The 13,167-nt window shown below is 46.7% G+C and overlaps 1 protein-coding gene across 1 annotated transcript; it reads right to left on the bottom strand.

Moving 5' to 3' along the window:
• Nucleotides 1–9,013: 9,013 nt before the first annotated feature.
• Nucleotides 9,014–11,410, bottom strand: LOC136505253 (L-type lectin-domain containing receptor kinase S.4-like). Its single transcript, XM_066500405.1, has one exon. It carries the CDS (start codon nucleotides 11,396–11,398, stop codon nucleotides 9,311–9,313), a length of 2,088 nt encoding a protein of 695 aa, XP_066356502.1. The 5' UTR covers nucleotides 11,399–11,410; the 3' UTR covers nucleotides 9,014–9,310.
• Nucleotides 11,411–13,167: the final 1,757 nt, after the last annotated feature.

The raw sequence follows: 13,167 nt of genomic DNA, 5'->3' as shown, positions 1-13,167 counted from the left end.
ATTTTAATCCAAGGAGACCACATGTGTATATGATTCTTCGCCCGAAATGGAACGGTTTCTTAAAAAACAAAAAAGAGGCTACCACTGTCTCTCTGCCGTTTGCCGTAATATTTTTAGTTTAAGTTTTATTCTAACCATTGGTGCCCGAGACAGGTAATTTAAAGGCATGTTTAGGCGTAATCACCGGCGGAGCCATGTATTGGTCATAGAGGGCTCCCCCCCCCCCCCCCCCCCCCCCCCGCTCCGTAAAAAAAATAAGGATATATGCTGTGGAAGAAATGTTCAGCGTAGTTGTTGATAGAGACTGACAGAACTAGGCAACTATTATCTGCTCTGTTAAATAAAGGTGACCTATCCATTTTGGGCGCATAGAACATCTCGAAAACAATGGGCCGATCTAACAGGATTTCCACTTTTCTCCTGTTTGCTCCTGTCTCAACACCTAGAAAAAATCCACAACCGCTGAACTGGTAAGGGTTGTAGATGCTGATTTGCGCCGTGGGAAGCTGGAACACATGATACTGTCACGCTGCCGTGCCCCCCGTTTCCTACATCCTGTTCGGCTGGAGTGAAACGATCGTAAATTTTCAGCCGGAACAGTATTTTTCTCTCACACAAACCAACCAGCGGTACTTCTTCACGAACCAGCCTAGCCAAACGACAGGCTGCTAATGGTTAAAGCAACTCCATTTCTATATACCCTGTTCGCTTGAGATTTTTGCCGCCCCCGCCACTGTGGCTACAGGATACACCTATGTGTCATTGTTACTAGCAGGCACGGACGGAGCTAGGGGGGTCAGGGCCTCCTCTTGCTCCGGCTGTATCACTATGGAGGTTTACATGTCGCTGCATGCATGCAATTAATTCCTGCCTCTCTCGTACCATGCTTGTTGTTCCTGACGAGTGGATCACAGCTTACAAGTATGTGAATCCGCATATTGTTCATTTTTCTTTGATAGAATTTTAATTGTTCATTGCAGTCTATATAGATAGAACTTGAAAAAACAAAGATTTTCCACAGAATTCCAATTGTCTATACTACTATTGGTAATACTGTAGCAGTGTAGCTTTGAATCGACCCCCCCTGCACATTCATGCAAGCTCCGCCACTGGGCGTAATGTTAAATTATCTTTTATAATGACAAAGCTTGGTAGTCTAGATGTAAATTTAAGGGGTTATTTATGCTTTTTGATAATGGTGGAAGTGGGCAATCTTTTTGGAAAACAAAAAATGTTTAGTGGCTATTATTCTCTATAATGATTAGAATCATTTGAATTAATGGTTAGATATTTTTTATTTGTATCATAATTTCTAGAATTTATCTTTATTTTATAACATATATTGTGGAAATTAATGTGGAGATTCTGTTTAGGGCCTCTTGTTAGTAATGTTAACACAAGTGTCTTCATCTTTTGTATTGCACATCCGTAGGTCTTTAATATGTACTTAATTGAAACATAAGCTTACATTATACCAGCACATGTTGCATCTCTTTGTATGACATCACAAGTCCATAGTTTGGCTATCAACTTTTGATCTTTTTAGTTGTTGCAATTCTTTTATCCATGTGTTAAGTTAAAACTCTATCACTTAGAGCAACTTCAATTCAGGAGCCTCTTTATATCCTTATTAAGTGGTAAGAATAAAAATTTTGGTGAAAAAAATACTCTCCAATAGTTTCTTTAATTAGATCTCCAATCATAATCATCTTCTATATCAGATTTCTCGCTAACCAAAGATGGAGAGTCATGGCAATAAGTCGTGCTTATTAGTTGTGATTTTGAATTTTAGATGTTGTGTTGGGTTCATAAAACCTGGGGTCCCTCGGGGACCGGCTTCCACGCCAAGGCTTGGCCCAAGAGTCTAAAACGACAGGCCGGAAGGGTGGCCCAGTCATCGACCGGAAGGTCTGGCCGAAGAGGAACAGCGCCCGCTCATCGGCTACTTTGGCACACCTCTCCGACCGGAGCGTTCGCTTCGACTCCAGCTGCCTCCGGACGACCTCTCCGACCAGAAGGCCTGGCCCAAAACACTACTTCCGACTCCGACCCCGCGTCTCCGACCCGGCTTCGCAGAAACCCTGCTCACCGCTCTTCTCCGACCGGCACACTCAGAGCCGACTGGAGCCATCCGACCGGGGATGCCCGGTCGGTGGGAACTAGAAGACGTGTGGAGAAAAGCAAGGCAAGGCTCACAAGTCAAAACTACTGTACCAGGGACCATACCCTGCATGGAACAGTACTCTACAGCCACCCTGACACAAACAGTATTGTAGGCGCCGACATCTCCCTCTACAATATTATAGGGGCCGCTAAAACTCCCATACGGTAAGGCCCCCCACATGCCTCCGGGCATCGATAGCGGTATGGGCGCTAGGATTTACCGTACCGGGTGAACATAGCGAGACTCCTCACATGCCTCTAGGCATCAAACAGTATTTGCAGGTACCGACGTCTACCATCCCTGAAAAAGGCAGCACGACCTCCCGCATGCATCTGACATTCTACAGTGACATCAATAGCATTGTAGGCGCCTACCATTATCTTGTACCCGTCGGCGTGGGCAACAAGGCTCGGTAGCATATGTACCCTCACCCTCTCACTTATAAAGTCATCCCCTTTATCTATAAAAGGGGACGCACCCCCTCCAACAAAGGAAGAGCCCTTCTTGAAGATAACAAGAACCGATCAAGTTCAATAGCTCACGACCACAAAACCGTCGGGTTCGGACTCCAAGCACACACTTGAACACTTACTCATAGCGCAGCTCCCGTCGCTCCCGGCCCTTTCGACCGGAGCCGACCGGACCTCCTATACATCCCTTCTTCCTCCTTCTCGTTTGTAACCCCACAGCAAACTTCGAGCACCTGGACTCAGGAATAAAGTCACTAACCGACCCAAACTGGACGTAGGGCACGTTGCCTGAGCCAGTATAAATCCTGTGTCATTGAGTGCTAGGCCACCTCTGATCACAACGTACGGCAAAACTACAAATATTCACTAGTTGATCATTTTCTGCACCAACATATTGTTTATGCTACCTTAGCTTTTTTCCGTCCTCTGCCACTATCACGATTGTACATAGGATTTATACTTACTTTTAATTTAACATATGTAGAAGTGTGTAATTTTTTTGAGAATGTGTAGAAGTGTGTAATGTAGAAACACTTTGTGGTTATTGAAATATTTACAATAATAATTATATTGGTATCTAGACGTAAATTTGAGGGATATTTTAGTTTTGTTATAAAGATGAGTAATTTAGACACAAATTAAATGGTTACTTTATATTATGTTTTATAATGGCAGACGTGAGCAATCTAAAAGTAGTTTTAGGTGTTACTTAGCATTATTTTTAGTGACTGTGTGAGTGATTAGAAGGAAATTTATGGGGTTATCTTAAATTATCTTCTAAAATGGCTACTTGAGTAATTTAGATGCAAATTTACGAGATTACTTTATGTACTTCACTAATGATAGAGTGATATTTTCTTAGAAAATTGAATAGACCGAATAACTATTATTAGCGATGATAATTTGAGTATCTCAAATCAAAGAAAGATGTTTTCTAATGTTTATGAGAATTTATAAGATTTATTTTTTCCCTTGCGCACGTCATGAGGATTAACATGGTACGCATGTCATGAGGATTACAACATGATAAAGTGGCTCCCTTGGGGCCTCCAACTAGTAGCAATATATAGAATAAGATCTTTGTTTTAAATAGTGGGCTATTGAAAATAGTGGTAACTTTTTTTCAACAGCTATAAGGCTATAGCGGCGCTATAGCGATACTATTACAGATAGCGTTTTTATAAACAAAACATGAAAAACACCAATAATTGATGAAAAAACATGGTAAATATGAAATTCGATGAACACAAATATGTTTCTAAGGTTCCACAAGTATAAGTAACATTACTAATATGACATTACAACAAGGTTCATGAAAGTCTAGTGTTTAATTATCCAAAATACCAAATTAGTAAAATGATAAGTAGGAAATAACAAATTAAATTGTCAAAATCTATTAGTAATGACAAAATCTGAAATAGCGCTCCTATTTGAACCCTAAAGCTGTGCAATTAGCAGGGCTATAGCACATAATAGTGGTTAAAGTCGGCGTAGCGGCACAAATAGAAATAGTTTAGCATTGAGTCTTTCGGGCCGCTATAGCGGCGCTATAACGCAGCTATAGCCCGCTATTCTTTTCTATGATTAAGATTAAGTAAACAATGTCGTTCTACTTAGACCGAAGCAGATGTAGATATGTAGCATTTAGGAGGCCTTTGTGGAACTAGTCTTCTTTAGTCAAAAATAAATTGCGCAACTTCATGGACATACATTATGTTAGGTAGAGACATGACTAGTCATCATTGGCACTGGCTACTACTCACCGATCTTTTTTAATTTTGATGCAGCCTTTTTTTTTTTTTTGACACGAGGAACCTCTCCATTTTCATTGAAAGCAACGGAAATACATTGTTAGAGTTTACAGACCAAGACAGGAACAGAAGGATAACATGATAACGCCAGCCAAACACGACTCAGGTCGCCTACCATTCTGATGAACTGAAACAGACCACACCTAAAAGAACTGTAAAAGACCAACTACGGATTGCAAAAGAACAATCCACAACTTCAATTCCCAGAACTTCCTCTGGATCACCCTGCAGGCATCAAAACATGGCAGACTTTTCAGGCACCGCCATTCTGACCTCCTTCCTGATCGTCCTTCAACAGAAGTGGAGTCTCCTTCGTCGATTTCTTGGTCAGAAGCTTCCATGCAATCGCCAACATCGTATTTGCGCCATCCACCAGAGCCTCTCTATTAGCCTCCAGGAACAAACCTGCCCAGTAACACATGAGCGAGCAAGCCATACAAATGATTGTAATCGGATTGGAAACTTTTTTGCCTTCGAAACAAATATTATTTCCAACTTTCCAAATACTCCAACATATAGCTGCAATTCCCAGGATATGAAACTTTTTACTGGCTGGTAGCCATCGTTCACACCAGGTCCAGCATTGTTAGCCCCAATAGAATGAGCAACTACAGCCCACACAGTTCTGGCCATACTGCACTGAAAGAAGAGATGCGCCACACTTTCATTTTCATTGCAGAAAAGACACAAAGGGTTTCCTTTCCATTTTCTTTTAATCAAATTATCTTTAGTGAGAATCGCATTATTCATGACCAACCAGAGAAAAATCTTGATCTTGACTGGGATTTTTCCTTTCCAGATTTGTTTGTGATAGGGACCAGCATCATTGCTAGTTAAGGCATTATACACAGAACTGACAGAAAAGCTACCTTTCCCCCCAAGTTTCCATTTGACTGAGTCCTTCTCATTCATCAACTGAAAATCAAGCACATCCTTCAGGATGTTGTTCCAACTAATCCTTAAGTCATCTACCAGCCACCTGGTAAATGTTAAGGAACTAGGATTCAACTTAACCTGAGCGACAGAAGCTTTTGGTTGTTCACAAATCTTGAATAAGTCAGGGAAAAGGATGGCTAGAGGTTTATTGTAAATCCAGGAATCCAGCCAAAATAAAGTATTCTTACCATCTTTAACCTCAACTTTTCTGCCCTGTAAGTATACATTTTTGGACTTTTAGTAAATCAGTCCAAATTGGAGAGTCAGTGTCGGTGCAGAAAGTGACCAACACGTAAATATTTATAGTTTTGCCGTACGTTGTGATCGGAGGTGGCCTAGCACTCAATAACACAGGGGTTATACTGGTTCAGGCGACGTGTCCTACGTCCAGTTTGAGTCGGTCGGTGACTTTATTCCTGAGCCCAAGTGCTCGAAGTTTGCAGTGGGGTTACAAACGAGAAGGAGAAAGATGGGGGTATAGGAGGTCCGGTCGGACTCTGGTCAGAGGAGCCGAGAGTGATGGAAGCCCCGCTATGCGCTAAGTGTTTGAGCGTGTGCTCGTGGTTTGAACCTGGAGGTTCTGTTGTTGTGGACTAGTGAACTGATCGATCGAAATGAATCTACCTGTTGGGAGAGAGTGCATCGCCTTTTATAGATGAAGGGATGGCCTTACAAGTGAGAGGGGGAGAGTACGAATGCTACTGAGCCTTGTTGCCCACGCCGGCGGGCACAGGATGATGGTAGGCGCCTACAATACTGTTGAATGTCAGATGCACGTGGGAGGTTGTATTGTCTTCTTCAGGTATGGCAGTCATCGGCGGCTGCCACACTGTTGATACCTGGAGGCATGCAAGGGGTTTTATCATGTTCGTCTGGTACGGTAAATGCCGGCACCCACAACACTATCGATGCCTAGAAGCATGTGGGGGAAGCCTTACCGTATGGGAGTTAATGGCGCCAACAATACTATAGGAAAAAATATCGGCGCCTACAACACTGTTTAGGTTCTGTCGTGCCAGGGATGTCGCAGAGTACTGTTTCTGCTGGTGTATAGGGTACGGTCCCCGGTATTACGGTTTGACTTGTGCGTCCTGCCATACTTTCTTCGCCTGTTTCCTGGTCCTTACCGAGCGGACGTCCCCGGTCGGTTGGTCCCAGTCGGCTCTGATCGCGCCAGTCGGAGAGGACCAGTGAGCAGGGGTTTGGCGCATCCCTGGTCGGAGACGCGGGTTGGAGTTGGAAGCGGTGTTTGGCCAGGCCGTCCGGAGGCGGGCTAGAGACCGAAGCGAGCGCTATGGTCAGAGAGACGGACCGGAGTCGAAAGCGGGTGTCATTCCTCCTCGGCCAGGCCTTCCGGTCGGAGATTGGATCGCCCCTCTAGCCTGTCGTTTAGGTACTTGGGACGGCCCATGAGTTGTGCGTTGTCTGCTTGGGCCGAGCCTTTGTTGAGAAGCCGGTCCGCGAGGGACCCCGGGTTTATGAACCCGACAGTCATACTGTCTGTGACTCATAGTACAGACGACTTCAGATCTCAAGTACTTGAATCTGATGATGTTTTGCCATAGTCCCTCTTCTGTCTCTAGCTTCCTCCACCATTTGCACAATAGACTAATGTTCATTTTCTTGATATCTTTGATCCCAAGCCCACCTCTTTTCTTATGTTTACATTTTTTTCCATTTAACTAAGTGATACTTCCTTTTAGTCCCCCCTCCCTGCCAGAAAAAAGTCCATCCAATTTTGTCCAGTGAGTAGGTAATGGTTTTAGGCAGCAGGTAGATAGACATATGGTATATGGGGTTGTTATTCAAACTAGAACTGATCAGGGTCAATCTCCCTGCAATAGACATGGTGCCACCCTTCCTGACATCAAGTTTTTTCGCGCTTTTTTCAACCAGTGGCAACCAGTTATTAACATGTAACCGGCTCGGGCTCACAGGGACACCTAAAAATCTAATAGGGAAAGTGCCCATCTGACAGTTAAAGATCTCTGCATAAGCAGAAGCCAGGTTTTCCTCATCATTAATAGTGATAATCTCACTTTTGTGAAAATTGATTTTCAAGCCAGCCATAAGTTCATACATGTATAAGAGTAGCTTCATGTTCCTAGCTCCTTCAAAATCATGATTAAGACAGACAATTGTATCATCAGCGTATTGCAATAGAGCCACACCGTTTTCAATTATGTGATCGATCAGCCCACACACAAGCCATTAGATTGAGCCTTATGGACCATTCTTGTTAAACCATCCGCAATGAAATTAAAAAGGAGAGGAGAGAGTAGATCACCCTGCCTAACTCCTTTATGACTTTTGATATATGGGCCAACCAAGTTATTCAACTTTACACTCACAGTTCCCCCTGAGACAACCTTCTCAATCCAATTGCACCATATTTCACTAAAGCCTCTAGCTTTTAAGCACTCAAACAAGAAATTCCACTTAACTTTATCATATGTTTTTTCGAAATCTAGTTTCAAAATGACACCCACTTGTTTCTTTCTTTTTGTCTCATGTAGAATTTCATGAAGTACCATGACCCCACTCATAATATTTCTCCTCTTCATAAAAGCAGTTTGATTTGTGTGTATTAACCTGTCAGCCACTTTTTCAAGTCTAGAAGTCAAAGTCTTAGTGATCAGCTTGTATAAGCAGTTAAGCAGACAAATGGGTCGAAATTGTTGGATTTTTTAGGCATCAGAAACTTTTGGTAGCAGGGTGATGATACCATAATTAAGTCTGCTAATATCCACTCTTCCATCATAAAAATCATTGAACAATTGAATGATATCCCCTTTCACAATCTTCCAACAGGTTTGGTAAAACTCAATTGAGATCTTGTCAGGGCCAGCGGCTTTGTTTCTCTCCATTGAAAATAAAGCATCTTTGATTTCATTTTCAGAGAAAGGGCTACCCAACATGGAATTATCAGACTCTTAGACTTCCTCTAACTCAGCCCATAAATTTGGATCAATATGAATATTATGTTCCTCCCCAGGGCCAAACAAATCAGAATAATACTCAGTGGCATGTTGTAGTAAATTTTCATCTCCCTCAATGATCAAACCATCCTTGTCCAAGGATATGATAGTATTTTTCCTTTTACGCCCATTAGCAATCTTATGAAAATATTTTGTATTATTGTCCCCCTTAAGTAACCATTCCTCATGACATCTTCTTGTGCCAATAAGCTTCTTCTTGATCTAAGAGACTCAAGTTTTCTTTTACTAACCATGCTTTCCTGAAGTATTGTTCCTTATTAAGATCCCCTGACTCCTCGATCGATTCAAGTTTTACTAGCTCATCACAGATACTCTTCCTTTTCTTCTTTAATTCCCCTTGTAAATTAAAACCCCAACCTTTGAAATACTGCTTAAACAGTTTCAGTTTTTGTTGGATTTTGTCTAATGCAGATTGAGCTCTACAAGGTTTGAGCCAGATTTTTTTGACAGCTTCAATGAAATCAGGGTTGTTAAACCAACTAAGTTCAAAATTGAACTGAATGAATTTAAGAGAATTGCATTGCCCAGATGACAAAATTAATGGGTTATGATCAGAGACTTCTCTAGGCAGCTTCCTGACCATTGCATGGGGGAAAATGTCCTCCCACTTGACGCAGCCATATATGTCATAAATTCCTTGATTTCCAAATTTTACACGCTAATAAGGTGCATTCCACTGACGGAAATATTCCAAATTTTAATCCAACGAGACCGCACGTGTATTTGACTCTTTAGCCCAAAAATCGAACAACTTTTCTAAAAAAGACAAAAAAAAAGATTAAATAAGAGGCTACCAACTGCCACTCTGTCATCTGCCGTTACTGAGTGCAGTAAAAAAAATAGACAGCTCAGATATAAACAGGCTCCGGTCCCACGTTTGACGAAGTCGTCATCTTACTGGCAAGCGGGCCCAGGAGGAATGTGGACGCATCACATGCTCACGTGAGACGACCGCATGGACAGCGGCGAGAATGGAAACGTGGCAACCGACGTCTGGGTCCCACCGTCCCACCCGCCGCCAGCCGCGGCGGCGCGCTCGAACGACGACGACGGGTACGAGTGCACGAAGTCGTCGAAACCGACCTCGCCGGAGTACGCCGGCGGCATCGGCGGCGGGGGCGGGGGCTCCGGCACCTCGCCGGCCTCCCCGCCGTCAAGGTACCTCGCCACCTCCCGCATGGTGGGCCGCGACGCCGGCACCGGGTGCGAGCACCACAGCCCCACCTTCACGGCCGCGGCCGCCTCCGCGAAGTCGTAGGCGCCGGCGAGCCGGGCGTCCACCACCTTCTCCACCTCCCCGGCCGCGTACCGCTCCCAGGCCCACTCGGACAGCACCAGCTCCTCGGGCGGCGCGCGGGGCTCGATGGGCCGCCGCCCGGCCACCACCTCCAGCGCCAGGGCGCCGAACGCGAACACGTCGGCGGCCGCCGTCGCCTTCCCCGTCCGCGTGAGCTCGGGAGCCAGGTAACCCAGGGTGCCCACCACGCGCGTCGTGCTCGGGTTGGCCCCGCGCTCGTGGAGCTTGGCGAGCCCGAAGTCGCCGAGCCGCGCCGACATGTCGGCGTCGAGGAGCACGTTGCTGGCCTTGACGTCGCGGTGGAGGACGACGCTCTCCCACCCCTCGTGCAGGTACAGCAGCGCTGAGGCGACGTCGCGGAGGATCCGGTGGCGCACGGGCCACGTCAGGCGCGACGCCTTGAGGTGGTCACCGAAGAGGTGGTGGTCCAGGCTGCCGTTGGGCATGTAGTCGTAGACGAGGAGGAGGTCGCCGCGGCGGCGGCACCAGCCCTGGAGCTGGACGAGGTTCCGGTGGCGGAGGCGGCCGATAGACGCGATCTCAGCCACGAACTCGCGGAGCCCCTGCCGGGACTCGTGGCTCACGCGCTTCACGGCCACGGTCTCGCCGGACTTGCCCCGGAGCACGCCACGGTACACCTTGCCGAACCCGCCAGACCCGAGCACCTCGCGCTCCCGGAACCCGCGCGTCGCGCGCCGGAGCTCGGCGTACTTGAACCGGTGCGGGCCGTAGTCGAGCTCCCACGGCTCGATGATGTCGCGGTTCTTGTACCGGTACGCGCCGTACGCGCCGGCTCCCGCGAGCACGACGATCGCCACGAACGCCGAGAACGTGACGGCGAGGATGAGCGAGGTCCGGTTCTTGCCGTTCTTGACCCGCGGCAGCGACGGCAGCGATGCGAGGTCCAGCGCCGGCGCGGCGCCGCCGCCGAGGCGGAAGCTCCATCCCCGGACGTAGTGCGAGCTCGCGAGCACCCCCGTGGACGCGGAGAATCCGACGTACATCTGCTCGCGGAAGACCGCCGACAGGTCGACGCGGAAGGAGATGAGCGGCGCGGCGGGCTTCCCCGCCGTGCCGTTTGCGATCGAGACGTTGAGCACCCCGACGGCGCCGTCGTAGTCGACCCAGGCCGTGGTGTCCCCGTCCTTGAGGTTGAGCGGGTCGGCCTTGGCGGACGCGTTGGAGATGAGGCTGTTGAGGTTGACGCCGACGTGGTTGCCGTTGACGTCGTCGAACTCGAAGTCCTGCACGGTGTCGAACTCGACGGCGAAGAGGTGGTTGGTGGCGTTCCCGACGTCAGCGGCGCTGAGCAGGCCCAGGTACTGGCTGGGCAGCGCGCCCGGCATGCGCGGGTCGGGCGCGACCACGAACGCGAACCCGTGGCCGCCGAGCTTCGGGAACTCCGGGACTATGGTGAAGGCGAACTGCGTGGAGAAGGACACGGCGGTGCCGTTGGGCCGGTCGAGGAAGCGGAGCGGGGTCGGGTAGAAGGCGTGGCCCAGGAGCTTGGACGTCTCGTTGGTGACGCGGAGGACGCCGCTCGGCAGGACCTCGGTCGCCGACGTGCCGTTCAGGTTCAGGCTCGGGTTCTTGCCGGCGCCGCTGGAGCTGAAACCTTTGTAGGTGAACTGTTGGGAGGCGGCGACGGCGACGGCGAGACTGGCGAGGAGGAAGAGGAAGGAGAGGAGGATTGGAGGCTTGGGTTTCTTGGAGCTTGACATTGGAGTGATGGAGTGCGGGGAGGAATTAATGGGGATGGAGATGAATCGAATGGAGGATGGTGGTTTTGTAGGTAGGAGGAAGAAAGGGAGAGGAGTGGTGGGACTGGGTGTGGTGTGGCTGGCTGTGGCTCTGTGGCTCCCCAGGCCGAATTTTTTATTTTTTGGCTTTTTAAAAAAAAATTACAAATAGATTCACGTGGGTTTGGGCCATGTTTAGTTCACCCAGAATCAAAATCAAACTTTGACACTATGTAAAAAGAAGATTTTCTCGTCACATCAAATTTACGGTACATGCATGGAGTACTAAATGTTGACGAAATCAAAAACTAATTACACAGTTTGGTTGTACTTTGCGAGACGAACGTTTTGAGCCTAATTAGTCAACGATTAGACAATTATTACTAAATACAAATAAAATACTACGGTGCGCTACAGTGCATACCAAAATCAGCCGGCGCCAAGTTGGGCCGCAACTAAACGCGGCCTTGATTTTCGGTTATAGATCCTGATCTGGCGTCATTGTTTTTGCGCTAAAGAATCACGTCTCCACGGTATAACCAATGGCGCCGTGGTATTAGCGAGACGTCGGACGTGGTGGTGCTCTGGGTCAAGACGTAGACAAGGCCTGAGACAGAGAGAGCGTGCGCGAGTTCAATTCATCTGACGCGAGACGGTTGGGGTTGGTAACCTTTTTGGTGCTGGCGATGGTGAGCCGAGCGGACGGCGGTGAACCCACCACCGGCAGGCGGCGGCAGGCCGGCCGGTCTTCGCGATGGAACGGTATCGTCCGGGCACCTACTCCTACTAGTAGTACGCGACAACCTGACGTCAAAAGCTGGATTATTACGGTGAAAAAAAAGCATCAAACATACATTACGAGTCTTAATAAAAATGTAGAAAAAAACAAGATTCAGCGCGGGTTCAAACCCAGGATTCTGAGCTTTAAGTCCTCCACGTCCTAACCAGCTGAACCACAATAGCATTGTTGCATGTTTCTCGAAACAATTATACTTGTTTCATTTCAAACGCCAAAAGCTATAGGATAATAGCTCGGTGCCAAGATCTATAGCGCCAAGGCCTTGTCCATGTCGGTGCCAGGTCACCGCCACGTCCGATGCCTCGTCAAAACCTCGACGCCATTGGCTATGGCGTCGAGACGTGTTTTCTCGACGCCAAAAGCCATGGCACCGAGGTCAGGGTCCATAAACAAAAATCAAACCACCAGAGACTTATTTATGAATATTTTTCAAAAAAGACCGAAAAATAAAAAATTTGGCTCACCAGCAACACCCGTGTTTATTATAATATATTATTATATATCATTATTATTAAAGGCAATGGGCATATAAAAACACGAGGATATGTTATTAAATAGCTAAGATTGTACTACCTGCACTTTTGGTTCTGCTCATTTTCAATTGCCTGAAATATTTTTTTTCACCCGAATTAAGCAGAGTTTTTGTCTCGTATGTTAGTGATTGGAGGGGGCCGAGGTAGAGGCGCAAGAGAATTTTTGCTTTCTATTTAAAAAAAAAGTTGCAATTTTAGCTTCCTTTCAGGCGATGAGTATTGTATATATTTTATGTTGAAATTATAGCTTTAGTTCGTTGTAATTTCTATAGATATAATTTGTAATTTTTGATCCAATAATAAAAAATTATTTAGATAAAACCATAAACCTAACAAAATCTAATATACGTTGGCACAAAAACAACTGACAATTTATAATTTTTTCTATAGTTAGACGGGGATAAAAAATTAATATATTA

Source organism: Miscanthus floridulus, chromosome 14 (genome assembly GCF_019320115.1).
Source record: "Miscanthus floridulus cultivar M001 chromosome 14, ASM1932011v1, whole genome shotgun sequence".
NCBI lineage: Eukaryota > Viridiplantae > Streptophyta > Magnoliopsida > Poales > Poaceae > Miscanthus > Miscanthus floridulus.
This window is presented reverse-complemented; position numbering and strand designations above follow the sequence as displayed.